Raw genomic sequence first — 14559 nt, 5'->3', positions numbered from 1 at the left:
TATCTATTATATTGGTTCCATCATTATTGTTATTGTTCTATTGTTACCTGTTCTATTGTTTCATTGTACCTGTTTTATTGTTCAATTGTTCTATGTAAAGCCCCCTACTCTTTGGGCATTTAAAAGTTGTATGTAAACCGGATTGATTTGTAGTTCCTACAAGAACTTCGGTCTATAAAAATTAAAAATAAATAAAATAAATAAATAAGGGCTGAATAACATAGTCTGGGCAAAACAAATAAGCATGGGTGTAGCTTGCTTATTGCGGCAGTTACTTCCCCTACTACCCATAACTAATCAAGCTTGATATTTCTCTTATTTATTTATTTATTTATTTATTTATTTATTTATTTATTTAACTTTTAATATACCGACATTCATAGGGCATATCATGCCGGTTTACAAAAAACTGAAGCAGGTAGAAAATACAATGAACAAGGGTAGGGGAGAAGGGGAGCAGGCAAGAAAAAGGTGAGAGGTGGGCAGGGGAAGAGCAGCAAGAAAGAATAGGGCTGCAGCTCCATCACTGCTCTCTACATTAATGGTGGGGGTGGAAGGGAAATAGAACCAAAGAGCTAAGAGAAACAGATAAGTATGAGAAAAAAATGTGAAGCTTGCTGGGCAGACTGGATGGGGCCGTTTGGTCTTCTTCTGCCGTCATTTCTATGTTTCTATGTTTCTATGCATAGGTGCAGGGGCACACAGGGTTCATAGGGCCACTGTGCACACTCCAATCTCTCTCACAGTCTCTTGGACCATTAGATGATTGATTGAGGGCTTAAAGAAGAATTTAGAGAAGATAAGGCAATTGTGGAAAGACTAAATGAATTCTTTGCTTTGGTGTTTACTAGGGATGTGAATCGTGTGATTGATCGTCTTAACGATTGATTTTGGCTGGGGGGGGGGGAGGGAAATCTGATCATCATGGTTTTTTTTGTTAAAATATCGTCAAATCGTAAATCGGCGGGAAAACCGGCACACCAAAACAACCCTAAAACCCACCCCAACCCTTTAAAACAAATCCCCCACCCTCCCGAACCCCCCCAAAATGTTTTAAATTACCTGGGGTCCAGTGGGGGGGGGGGGGTGTCCTGGCACGATCTACCGCTCTCGGGCCACGGCTGCGTTAATAGAAATGGCGCCGGTGACCCTTTGCCCTTACCATATGACAGGGCAAAGGTAGCGCTGGCGCCATTTTGGTTCCTGTCACCCGACGTAACGAGTGCAGGAGATCGCTCCCGGACCCCCGCTGGACCCCCAGGGACTTTTGGCCAGCTTTGGGGGGCCTCCTGACCCCCACAAGACTTGCCAAAAGTCCAGCGGGGGTCCGGGAGCGACCTCCTGCACTCGGGCCGTATTGCCAATATTCAAAATGGCGCCGGCGCTACTTTTGCCCTCATTATGTCAGGTAATTTAAAACATTTTGGGGGGTTTCTGGAGGGTGGGGGATTTGTTTTAAAGGGTCGGGGTGGGTTTTAGGGTTGTTTTGGTGTGCCGGTTTTCCCACCCTCCCCCGATTTACAATTTTTTGACGATAAATCGGGGGAATTGCTATTGTATCGCAGCTCTAACGATTTTTGACGATTTAAAATATATCTGACGATTGTTTTAAATCGTCAAAAAACGATTCATATCCCTAGTGTTTACTAATGAGGATGTTGGGGAGATACCCATCCTGGAAATGGTTTTCAAGCATAATAATTCAGATGAATTGAACCAAATCACCATGAACCTGGAAGATGTAGCAGGCCAGACTGACAAACTGAAGAGCAGAAAATCACCTGGAACAGATGGCTTATATCCCAGGGTTCTTAAAGGACTCAAAAATAAAATTTCAGATCTATTACTAGTAATATGTAACCTATCATTAAAATCATCCTTTGTACTTGAAGACTGGAAGGTGGCCCATATAACCATGATATTTAAAAATGGCTCCAGAGACAATCCAGGAAACTACAGTCCTGTGAGCCTGACTGCAGTGCAGAGAAAAACCAGTATAAACTATTCTAAAAACCAAAATCAAAGAATCTCACTGATCTCAACAACTACCAACCTATCTCAAACTTATCCTTCCTCGCCAAACTAACAGGAAAAGTTGTACTCAAACAACTGAACCAACACCTAGAAATGAACAACATTCTATACCCAATTCAACACGGATTCCGGCAACACTTCAGCACAGAGACTCTACTCACTGCCCTATCAGATACAATTATAAGGGGTTTCGACAAAGGTCAACACTTCATCCTCATCCTCCTTGACCTATCTGCAGCCTTCGACACAACGATCATAATAGCTTAATAAATAGATTAACTGAAATCAGCCTCACTGAAATGCCCTTGAATTGGTTCAAATCCTAAGCAATAGATCCTTTCAGGTAAACATCAACAACACCAAATCTGGTCCTTCCATCCTTGAGACCGGAGTCCCTAAAGGATCTGCCTTGTCAGCCATACTGTTCAACATTTGTCTTCTGCCTCTATGTCAACTACTTTCTAGTCTCAGCATCACCTACTTCATGTATGCTGATGACATACAACTACTAATTCCTATCTCCGACTCATTTGAAAATACCCTCAAACAATCAACCAACTACCTAAACTCCATTAAACAACTACTAAACAATATGAAACTCTGCCTAAACATGGAGACGGAATACATACTACTAGAAAGAAAATCGTCAACAAACAAAACTACCATCTCTAACACCATCAAGATTTCAACCCCCACACTCAGTAATATAGTAAGAGACCTCGGGATCTGGATCGACCCAGAACTAAACTTTAAAAAACACATTTCCATGAAAATAAAAGATGGTTTCTACAAACTACTAAAATACCTAAAACCCCTCCTAAACCCACAAGACTTCAGAACCATCATTAAAACACTGATATTCACATGTTTCAACTACTGCAACTCCCTTCTCCTGGGACTCCCCAAATCAACCATACGTCCACTCCAAATACTGCAGAATGCAGCAGCAAGAATTCTAACCGGAGAGAAAAAAAACAAGCACATCACACCAGCATTAAAATCCCTCCACTGGCTACCTATTGAAAAAATGAATTGAGTTCAAAATGCTTACTCTACTATACAAGTCAGTTTATGGAAATGAAATCGAATGGCTAAATGATATAATACACCTATACACCCCACAACGCAATACAAGATCAACCAACAAAGCACTACTATCAATACCCACAATCACCTCCGCCAAACTCACATCAGTTTGGGAAAGAGCATTTTCTCTAGCAGAACCCCACCTGTGGAACACCATGCCGGAAAACTTACGAAAACAAAACAGCATAAAACTCTTCAGAAAACATCTAAAGACCTGGCTCTTCCAACAAACATATAGAGAAGGTATAGATTAATATACAACCCGCCTAAGCAATATAAAGTCCCCCGCACTCCCCAATTTTCTTGATAATATGTACACAGCTATTCCCTGCCCGACACAAACTGAATTAATCCCATGACACATGTTGTTAATCCCCCACTCCTCCCCACCTTTTTATTACCATAATGCTATTAATTAATATGCTCTGTTTGATACTCTGGTTATTGCTCTGTTTATTTCCTTGTTATAACCCATTATAATGTAATCAGTTAATTTGACCTGTTAATCACGTTATAATGTAATCAGTTAATTTGCTCAGTTCAATGTATCCTGTTGTTTTCACTGTAAACCGTGGTGAAGGCTTACTCCAAAATATGGTATATAAAAAACCCCACCAAATAAATAAATAAATAAATAAATAAAACCTACATAAACATAATAGGACACAGTCAGCTTGGATTTACCCAAGAGAGAGCTTGCCTTACAAATCTGCTACTTTTTTTTGAAGGGGTTAATGGATAAAAGTGACTCCGTAGATGTAGTATATTTGGATTTTCAGAAAGCATTTGACAAAGATCCCATGAGATACTCCTAGGAAAATTCAGAAGTAATGGGATAGGAGGCGATGTCCTTTCGTGGATTGCAAACTGGTTAAAAGATAGAAAATAGAGGGTAGGATTAAATGGTCAGTTTTTCTAAGTGGAAAAGGTAATTAGTGGAGTGAATATAAAAACATAAAGCTTGCCATACTGGGTCAAGTCAAGGGTCCCTCAAGCCCAGTATCCTCTTTCCAGCAGTGGCCAATCCAGGTCACAAGTACCTAGCAGGATCCCAAGGGGTAGAGAGATTCCAAACTGCTTATCCCAGGAATAAGCAGTGGATTTCTGCAACTCCACCTTAAATATGGTCAATGGACTTTTCCTTCAAGATCTTGTCCAATCCTTTTTAAAACCCAGCTATACTAATAGCGTTCACCACATCCTCTGGCAACAAATTCCAGAACTTAATTATGCGTTGAGTAAAAAAATACTTTTTCTTATTAGTTTTAAATGTAACATAGAAACATAGAAATGATGGCAGAAAAAGACCAAATGGCCCATCCAGTCTGCCCAGCAAGCTCCCACACTTATTTTCCCATACTTATCTGTTTCACCGACCACCAAGTTCAGGGCCCTTGTTGGTAACTGTTTGATTCGAATTTCCTGCCACCCCCTGCCATTGATGCAGAGAGTAATGTTGGAGTTGCATCAAAGGTGAAACATAAGGCTTAATGGTTAAGGGTAGTAACCACCGCATTAAGCAAGCTACCCTGACGCTTGTTTACCCCGACTGCACAGATCAATGCCTTGTTGGATGTTGTCTGAATGTAAATCCTCTTTTCCACATTTCCCCCTGCTGTTGAAGCACAGAGCTGATATAGTCTGCCTAAATACATAATTGGCAATAAGATAAATTAGTAAATTGGTATTTCCTTAGGCGCTATCCATCAAATAAATTTACTAAAATGAGAACTATCCAATGTAACTATTGTGGAGCCTTTAATCTGAGGGAAATCATATGGAAACTTAGGGCTCACCCCATTTGTTCAGAACTCTCTTCCTTAAAAAAGGAACTGGCTGAGGTTAAAGCTGAATTATCTGCAATAAAGAAAGTTTCATATACTTTACAGTATTCAGGAATGAATTCCCCATTACCACAGAAAAACCAAAAGTCAAGTCTACCCTCCCACTCACACAGGGCATTAAGGAACTCAAGAAACAACTGATTACAGTGGGCTCTGGTAGAATTAGACCTGTGATCCGGAGACACACGCTGTATCAAGTGACACAAGTACAAAACGCCTTCTCTGTATTAAATACTGAAGAAGTTCTTGACAAAGAGATTGAAGTGTTATCTGAAAAGAAAGAAGAAACCCAATGCATACAGAAATTCCATAATACAACCAGTAACCAAAGGAAAAAGCTCATTGTGCTGGGTGAAACAGTCATCAGAGGCACTATTTTGGGAACTCTTCTAGAGAGAAACACTACAGTTAAATGCCTCCCAGGTTCATCGGCCAGCAGAAATGCTATTCAGATAGTCAAAACGATCAAAGAAGAATGCAAAGATTCTAAAGCTGATATTATCATCCATCTGGGAACCAACGACCTTGCTAGTAATAGCATCCAAGTGGTACAGAGAGATTTCCAGTCTCTAGCGAAGCAGATTAGTCACATGATGACAACCATTACCTTTTCAGAAGTGTTATATGTTCAGAGAAAGGGGAAGGAGAGGCTAGGCCATATTGATAATGTTGCGCTGAGATGGAAGAGAGCACCAGGGGGCGCTCCCCAGTGCAGGACAAGATGTGTGCCCTTGCAGAGAGATGTCCCTGACCCTCGACCAGGCCTGCACGCTTCCTTGAGATCACCAACGCAATGGTGGTCTCTGAATGGTCCTCCAACCGTTCCAAGCCCTTTCAGACTTCTGCTAGGGAGTGGCGGGAAGCAGAAGGTCAGACAGAGGACAAGGCAGACGAGGACATGGCACAAGACGAGGACAAGGATGATGAATGATGAAGACTCAAGGCAGACGAATACTCAGACATGGATTTAGACGAAGACTCAGGCATTGAGGTAGATGAAGACTTGGAAGGACGAAGACTCAGGCATTGAGGTAGACGAAGACTCTAAGACCAGTGCCGAAGGGTGCCCTCCACAGCCAACCAAGGCCAGGCACGGACCACACCTTGGACTGGCAAGACAGAGTTCATTTGAGGACAAAGGCAAGGCAGAACAGGCACAAGTACTCTGAAGACCCAGGCAGGATATGAGAAGAAGTATGAAGCTCGGAGATGGAACTCAGAGCCATGATGAAGCTTGGAGGTGAAACTCGGAGCCAGGGACACAGAGACAAAACCTGGTGTAGGAACACTGAGACAAAACCTAGTGCTGGGACAATAAGACCCGGGGTCCTCAGCAGCTTGAACTGCCACAGAGAAGAAGATCCAACAGATGGACGATGAGGATGAAGATCTGAGACAAAAATCAGATGAGACGAGGGAGAAGATCCGAGATGAAACTCAGATGAGACGAGAGTGAAGATCTGAGACGAAACTCAGATAAGCTGAAGGTGAAGATCCGAGACAAAACTCAGATGAGATGAGGGATGAGGGAAGAGATGACTCCTTGGTGCCATCTGATGGAAGGACCCACCAGTGCCCTACACACCCCAGCGGGGGTGGTTGCGGACCACTGGACCACTACTCACCCTACTCAACCCATCCAGGCTGGTCGCAGACCATGAGGAATGGGTCAGGATGGAGCTGAAGACATCTGGATGAAGACATCAGGAACAGACGTACACCTGGAACAGGACAGGAACAGAACATCAGGAGAACATCTGGAACAACTTGGAGACAGGAACATCAGGGAACATTTGGAGCAAGAACAAAGACAAGAGACCAAGGAACGAAGAACATCTAGACGACAAGGGATCCCACATGGAACAGAGTACCTTGGAGAAGCTGGAAGATGTGAAATCCTAAGGAGGACTTACTCCTTGCAAAGGCAATGAAGGAATGACGGTGGAAGCCTTTTGCAGGATGAAGCAGGAAACACCCAGGGAGGAGCTTGCAGGTGGAGCCAGAGGAACCACTCTCTCCTGGCCCTTTAACTCAAGCTGGAAGATGCAGGCCTGCCCCGAGAATATATCCGAAGCAGAAAGCCTGCGAGGGAGTCAGTTGGACCGTTAGATGATCGAGGGGTTAAAGGGGCACTTAGAGAAGATAAGGCCATCGCGGAAAGATTAAATGATTTCTTTGCTTCGGTGTTTACTGAAGAGGATGTTGGGGAGGTACTCGTAATGGAGAAGGTTTTCATGGGTAATGATTCAGATGGACTGAATCAAATCACGGTGAACCTAGAAGATGTGGTAGGCCTGATTGACAAACTGAAGAGTAGTAAATCACCTGGACCAGATGGTATACACCCCAGAGTTCTGAAGGAACTAAAAAATGAAATTTCAGACCTATTAGTAAAACTTTGTAACTTATCATTAAAATCATCCATTGTACCTGAAGACTGGAGGATAGCAAATGTAACCCCAATATTTAAAAAGGGCTCCAGGGGCGATCCGGGAAACTACAGACCGGTTAGCCTGACTTCAGTGCCAGGAAAAATAGTGGAAAGTGTTCTAAACATCAAAATCACAGAACATATAGAAAGACATGGTTTAATGGAACAAAGTCAGCATGGCTTTACCCAGGGCAAGTCTTGCCTCACAAATCTGCTTCACTTTTTTGAAGGAGTTAATAAACATGTGGATAAAGGTGAACCGGTAGATATAGTATACTTGGATTTTCAGAAGGCGTTTGACAAAGTTCCTCATGAGAGGCTTCTAGGAAAAGTAAAAAGTCATGGGATAGGTGGCGATGTCCTTTCGTAGATTGCAAACTGGCTAAAAGACAGAAAACAGAGAGTAGGATTAAATGGGCAATTTTCTCAGTGGAAGGGAGTGGACAGTGGAGTGCCTCAGGGATCTGTATTGGGACCCTTACTGTTCAATATATTTATAAATGATCTGGAAAGAAATACGACGAGTGAGATAATCAAATTTGCAGATGACACAAAATTGTTCAGAGTAGTTAAATCACAAGCAGATTGTGATAAATTGCAGGAAGACCTTGTGAGACTGGAAAATTGGGCATCCAAATGGCAGATGAAATTTAATGTGGATAAGTGCAAGGTGATGCATATAGGGAAAAATAACCCATGCTATAATTACACAATGTTGGGTTCCATATTAGGTGCTACAACCCAAGAAAGAGATCTAGGTGTCATAGTGGATAACACATTGAAATCGTCGGTGCAGTGTGCTGCGGCAGTCAAAAAAGCAAACAGAATGTTGGGAATTATTAGAAAAGGAATGGTGAATAAAACGGAAAATGTCATAATGCCTCTGTATCGCTCCATGGTGAGACCGCACCTTGAATACTGTGTACAATTCTGGTCGCCGCATCTCAAAAAAGATATAATTGCGATGGAGAAGGTACAGAGAAGGGCTACCAAAATGATAAGGGGAATGGAACAACTTCCCTATGAGGAAAGACTAAAGAGGTTAGGACTTTTCAGCTTGGAGAAGAGACGACTGAGGGGGGATATGATAGAGGTGTTTAAAATCATGAGAGGTCTAGAACGGGTAGATGTGAATCGGTTATTTACTCTTTCGGATAGTAGAAAGACTAGGGGGCACTCCATGAAGTTAGCATGGGGCACATTTAAAACTAATCGGAGAAAGTTCTTTTTTACTCAACGCACAATTAAACTCTGGAATTTGTTGCCAGAGAATGTGGTTAGTGCAGTTAGTATAGCTGTGTTTAAAAAAGGATTGGATAAGTTCTTGGAGGAGAAGTCCATTACCTGCTATTAAGTTCACTTAGAGAATAGCCACTGCCATTAGCAATGGTTACATGGAATAGACTTAGTTTTTGGGTACTTGCCAGGTTCTTATGGCCTGGATTGGCCACTGTTGGAAACAGGATGCTGGGCTTGATGGACCCTTGGTCTGACCCAGTATGGCATTTTCTTATGTTCTTATGTTCTTAGAAAGCAGGAAGAGGAAACAGGACCCTGGACAGCGGTGTCCTGCCACTGTGAATGCAGGAACAGGAGCTGGGTCTCTGCATAGGCCCCAACATCAGCAGCAGCGTCCCTGCCGCAGAGAGGACTGAGGGTGGCTCCAGCCGCATGAAGACACTGAGGACTGTGGCCTCCAGGCCGCGAAGAGGAACTAGAGTCCGCGGCTCCCTGACACATTGGAGAGACGTCGGCGGCAGCCTCCCGCCATGTGGAACCCCGGCATGGCCCCTGTCATGCTGGCAAGATTGCGGCCTCTGGCCACGGAGGCCGCAATCTTGCCACTGAATGACTCCATGCCACAAAGGAGATCTCCGGCATGGTTCCTGCTGCGCCGGCATGATGGCGGCCTCCTGTTGCTGCCGGGAACCCCAGCACGCTTCCCGCTGTGCTGGTAATGACATCAGGGGTCAAGCCGGGCCAGCCTGAAGAAAAGGTAAGAGCAGCGAGCAGGATCACAACAGATAACTTCAGTGTATGGCTCAAATCCTGCTGTAAAGAAAAATGTTTTGGATTTATTGGGAGCTGGGGCCGTGTATGGAACAGGAAAACGCTCTTTGTCCAAGATGGCTTACATCTGTCTGTGGAGGGAAAAAGGATCCTAAGAGATAAATTCAAATCCTATGTCATAAGGCATTTAAACTAGATGAAGGGGATGACAGTAGGACATTAGAATGTCACCCCCCAAATGCAAATACAAAGGAAATGAAAAAGGGCAAAGTGAATAACAAAAGTCAGCTAAATAAATCACAAAGAGAGTCCAAGAAAAGCATTAACCTGTACCAGAATAGCTGGAAAGCTATGAGCACAAATGCTCGTAGTTTAGGCAATAAAATCCCAGACCTGCAAGCCCTAATGGTGGAGCGGACTTGGACATTGTTGCTGTCACGGAGCCGTGGTTCACGGATTCACATGATTGGGATACTATCATACCGGGATATAACCTATTAAGGAAGGAAAGAGAAGACAGAAAAGGAGGAGGAGTGACTCTTTATGTCAGAAACAATATCCAATCATCCGAGCTGCAAGGAAGCTGGGGCAAAGAAGAAGCTTTATGGGCCATCTTAAAAAAAAGGTGTTGGGGCATCCATTTTTATTGGCGTGGTTTACAGGCCTCCAAATCAAATGGAAGTACTAGGGATGTGCAGAGGGACGCCATACGTTGCATTCGTGATTCGGATTCATCCGGGAGCAAATGCGTTGCATTCGGCCGTATGGTGCCCCGATGCGTTAATACGGCGATTTATATTCGTGTCCCAGCTAAAATTACAATTAACTACAACCCCCCACCCTCCTGACCCCCCCCCAAGACTTACCAAAACTCCCTGGTGGTCCAGCGGGGAGTCCAGAAGCCATCCCCTGCACTCTCACACCCTCGGTACCGGTTTCATCATGGCGCCGATAGCCTGTGTCACAGGGGCTACCGGTGCCATTGGTCAGCCCCTGTCACATGGTCACCGGCGCCATCTTGTGCTCCTACCATGTGACAGGGGCTGACCAATGGCACCAGTAGCCCCTGTGACATAATATGGGCAAAGGCTATCGGCGCCATTTTGAGTCCTGGCATTGGACGGCCGGAGTGCAGGAGGTCGCTCCGGGACCCCCGTTGGACCCATAGGGACTTTTGGCCAGCTTGGGAGGGCCTCCTGACCCCCCACAAGACTTGCCAAAAGTCCAGCGGGGGTCCAGGAGCAACCTCCTGCACACCGGACGTCCGATGCCAGTATTCAAAATGGTGCCGATCGCCTTTGCCCTCACTATGTCACAGGGGCCGACCATCAGTACCTGTGACATAGTGAGGGCAAAGGCGATTGGTGCCATTTTGAGTCCTGGCATCGGATGGACGGCATGCAGGAGGTCGCTCCCGGACCCCCGCTGGACTTTTGGCAAGTCTTGTGGGGGTCAGGAGGCCCCCCAAGCTGGCCAAAAGTCCCTGGGGGTCGAACGGGGGTCCCGGAGCGACCTCCTGCATTCCAGCCGTCTGATGCCAGGACTCAAAATGGCACCGATAGCCTTTGCCCATACTATGTCACAGGGGCTACCGGTGCCATTGCTCAGCCCCTGTCACATGGTAGGAGCACAAGATGGCGCCGATGGCCATGTGACAGGGGCTGACCAATGGCACCAGTAGCCCCTGTGACAAAGGCTATCTGCGCCATGATGAACCCGGCACCGAGGGTGTGAGTGCAGGGGATGGCTGCTGGACCCCCCGCTGGACCACCAGGAAGTTTTGGTAAGTCTTGGGGGGGTTCAGGAGGGTGGGGGGTTGTAGTTAATTGTAATTTTAGCTGGGACACGAATATAAATCACCGTATTAATGCATCGGGGCGCCATATGGCGCATGCTTAAGTATATATAGTGCTGGGTCAGCAGGAAAATCATCACCGAGCACTGAATGACAGCGTGACTGGCTGCATTCAATGCATTTCAAACAATTTTATTGCTGATACGTTGCATTCCAGTATCCGTGCCAACCTGTCCGACCCACTCTGACAGGGCTGTGAGGTCACTGATGACTCACAGGAAAGAGCTGGTTTTTGGCTCTGGATAAACCCAAATGGTGTCCTCCGACTGCAAATGGCGGTGAAGAAAAGCACGCACTGCAAAATGTATGGAACGGATGATAAGTTATATTTGTGGGGAGTCGCGATACATTTCGCTTCCCCACGAATACAACAAATAGGGAAATATACATTGCGGATTGCCAATATGTCGAAAACGAATGCACACCCATACCAAATGGCCCATCCAGTCTGCCCAGCAAGCTTTCACAGTTATTTTTCTCATACTTATCTATTACTCTGACCGCTGAGATCAGGGCCCTTATTGGTTACATTTTGGTTCTTATTTTCTTCCACCCCCGCCATTGATGTAGAGAGCAGTGCTGGAGCTGCATCAAAGTGAAGTATCAGGCTTAATTGGTTAGGGGTAGTAACCGCTGCAACAAGCAAGCTACACCCATGCTTATTTGTTTACCCATTACCTGCTATTAATCAAGTTGACTTAGGGAATAGCCACTGCTATTAATTGCATCAGTAGCATGGGATCTTCTTAGTGTTTGGGTAATTGCCAGGTTCTTGTGGCCTGGTTTGGCCTCTGTTGGAAACAGGATGCTGGGCTTGATGGACCCTTGGTCTGACCCAGCATGGCAAGTTCTTATGTTCTTATGTTCTCATAATATCATATCAATTTTAAAAAGCCATTTATGAGCGTAAAGTGCACTTACATGTGAATATTCTATGGACAATTCAATGGCAGATATTGTAGAAATCTTCAAAAGTCTACTTACATGGGTAAAGTGCATTTACAAGTGTAAACCCAATTTTAAGTGTGTAAAAGCTTTTGAATATCAGGACCATAGTATATGGTTTGTTGGGATATTTCTTTGCATTGGATGAGATACTCCAAATTGCCGGATTGCAGCTGAATGATCCATTAAACTCTTTGGGACTGTATAATGCAGTAGGGGTTAGTAATTTGCATTCATGTATAGGTATTTCTAGATCTTCAAATTCTTATTATTAAATAGTAGAGTTCATTTTGATCTGTTTGACTTTACTCCTAAAGAATGGATCAGAAGAGCTGATCACCAGGATGGCCCTAAATTGACTCAGTGCCTAACTTGGTAGATCAAGAGACAGCATCACAAAATAGGAGTACTGTATCACAGAGGCTCCCAAACCTGTCCTGGGGAACCCCCAGCCAGTCACGTTTTCAGGATATCCACAATAAATATGCATGAGATAAAATCTGCATGCTTTGGAAGCAGTGCATGCAAATTTATCTAATGCATATTCATTGTGGATATCCTTGAAATCCAACTGGCTGGGGGGTCCTCCAAGACAGGTTGGGGAACCACTGCTCCATCAGATCTAAAATCTGTGACTTTGGCAAGAGGCAGATCACATAACCGCTTTAGGTCTGTCCCTGCACAATGGCAGGCCATACAAAAGCTTTTGGACAGCCTCCGAACAGCATGCAATCTTACTAAGTTCAGCAGATGCAGAGGTCTGAAGCAGAGGCAAAGATCTGAAGTCAACAGAGATAGTTCTTACAACACCTTTTGGACAGTGTCAGTGTCTTCCTGACATCCACTCACACTGAAGTGTACTTGTCAGTAGAAAGAAATATGAATCTGGTGAGTGGACAGATAAGGAGGATTAGAAGATTGGAGAACGAGGGTGGTCTGTGAACTTGTTTGCATTCCATCCATGGTGAGCGTAAGCTGGAGAGCTAGGATAACGCTCCTTTGCTTATTCTGAAAACCTTCCTCATCCCCTGCTTGATCTCTTTTGTCCTCACACCATAGACAATGGGATTCAGTGCCGGGGGAATGACGTCGTGTAAAACATTGAGCAGAAGAGGAATGATGGAAGGCTCCTTCTCGTCTCTGTGGGTTACAGTCAGAACCACAAGTATGGTGTAGAAGAAGGAGATAAGGATGAAGTGAGAACCACACGTGCTCAGGGCCTTCACGGCAGCCCCTTGTGTGTTCAGCGCCAGCACAGCTCGGATGATTAGACAGTAGGACAGCAAGATTAAAACCAGATCCATTCCTCCCACAATCCAAGAGATTGCCAGCCGATAAGTATTAGCAGCTGAAGTGTCACTGCAGGCAAGAGACGTCACCGCAAAATGAGAGCATATCAGGTGATAGATGACATTCCTGGAACTGTAACACAGTTTGCTTAGAAAAAAGGGAATTGGAAGAATTAGAAATGTGATTCTCGCCAAAGCTAAGAGAGATGATTTTGCTACAAAGCCGTTGGTAATTATATAGAGGTACCTCAAGGGATTGCAGATTGCAACATAACGGTCAAAAGCCATGATTACAAATACAGACGATTCCATTGCAACAAACCAATAAATGACAAAAATCTGAGTGAAGCAGCCGACGTGGCTGATGGCCCGCGCCCCAAACCACAGGATGCCCAGGATTTTGGGCATGATTGAGGTGCACAGGCCTATATCCACCAGTGCCAGCATGGCCAGGAAATAGTACATGGGCTCGTGGAGATTGGGATCAGCATAGAAAGTGATCAGCAGTATGAGATTGGCCACAAGGGCCACGAGGAAGAGAAGAGCCAGGGGGATGGAGAGCCAGTGCTGCCAGCTCTGGATCCCGGAGAAACCCATGAGGAGGAACTCGGACACCTCCGTGGTGCTGCTGGCATTGAAAGAGGACATTGCAGAGGATCGCTGTGAATATAAGTTTGAGAAGAAAGACATAATATTATTTTATTTAATTTTTGCACCTAGTAGTATTCATATTCATAAGCACTTATAGAAGGGCATAAGACATAGGAGGAGGCCTGGGTATTTGGCTTACATGTTTTTAATCTTGATTTTCTGCTTTAAGAAATCTAAGTTGAAGGCAGATTAAAATCCATGTATTATAATAAAGTAATCAACACAATTAAGAAAAACCACAGTACAATACCTACAGAACCTGATTGTAATGAACTTTGAAGGGTTACAATAATCCCCCTGTAAGACATCATGATATACCCTCCCCTAGACTCATAATCCCTGAAAGATACTGGTAAAAGAAGCCTTTACTCTTTGTCAGATCTCAAAATATTTGGTTTCAAACAGGTTTCCAGT

At 44.5% G+C, this 14559-nt stretch overlaps 1 protein-coding gene across 1 annotated transcript; it reads right to left on the bottom strand.

The window, feature by feature from the left end:
- Positions 1-13188: 13188 nt before the first annotated feature.
- Positions 13189-14145, bottom strand: LOC115091453 (olfactory receptor 688-like). The gene has a single exon (XM_029601673.1). The coding sequence runs from the start codon at positions 14140-14142 to the stop codon at positions 13189-13191; it is 954 nt and encodes a 317-aa protein (XP_029457533.1). The 5' UTR covers positions 14143-14145.
- Positions 14146-14559: the final 414 nt, after the last annotated feature.

Source organism: Rhinatrema bivittatum, chromosome 5, assembly GCF_901001135.1.
Source record: "Rhinatrema bivittatum chromosome 5, aRhiBiv1.1, whole genome shotgun sequence".
Classification (NCBI taxonomy): Eukaryota; Metazoa; Chordata; class Amphibia; order Gymnophiona; family Rhinatrematidae; genus Rhinatrema; species Rhinatrema bivittatum.
This window is presented reverse-complemented; position numbering and strand designations above follow the sequence as displayed.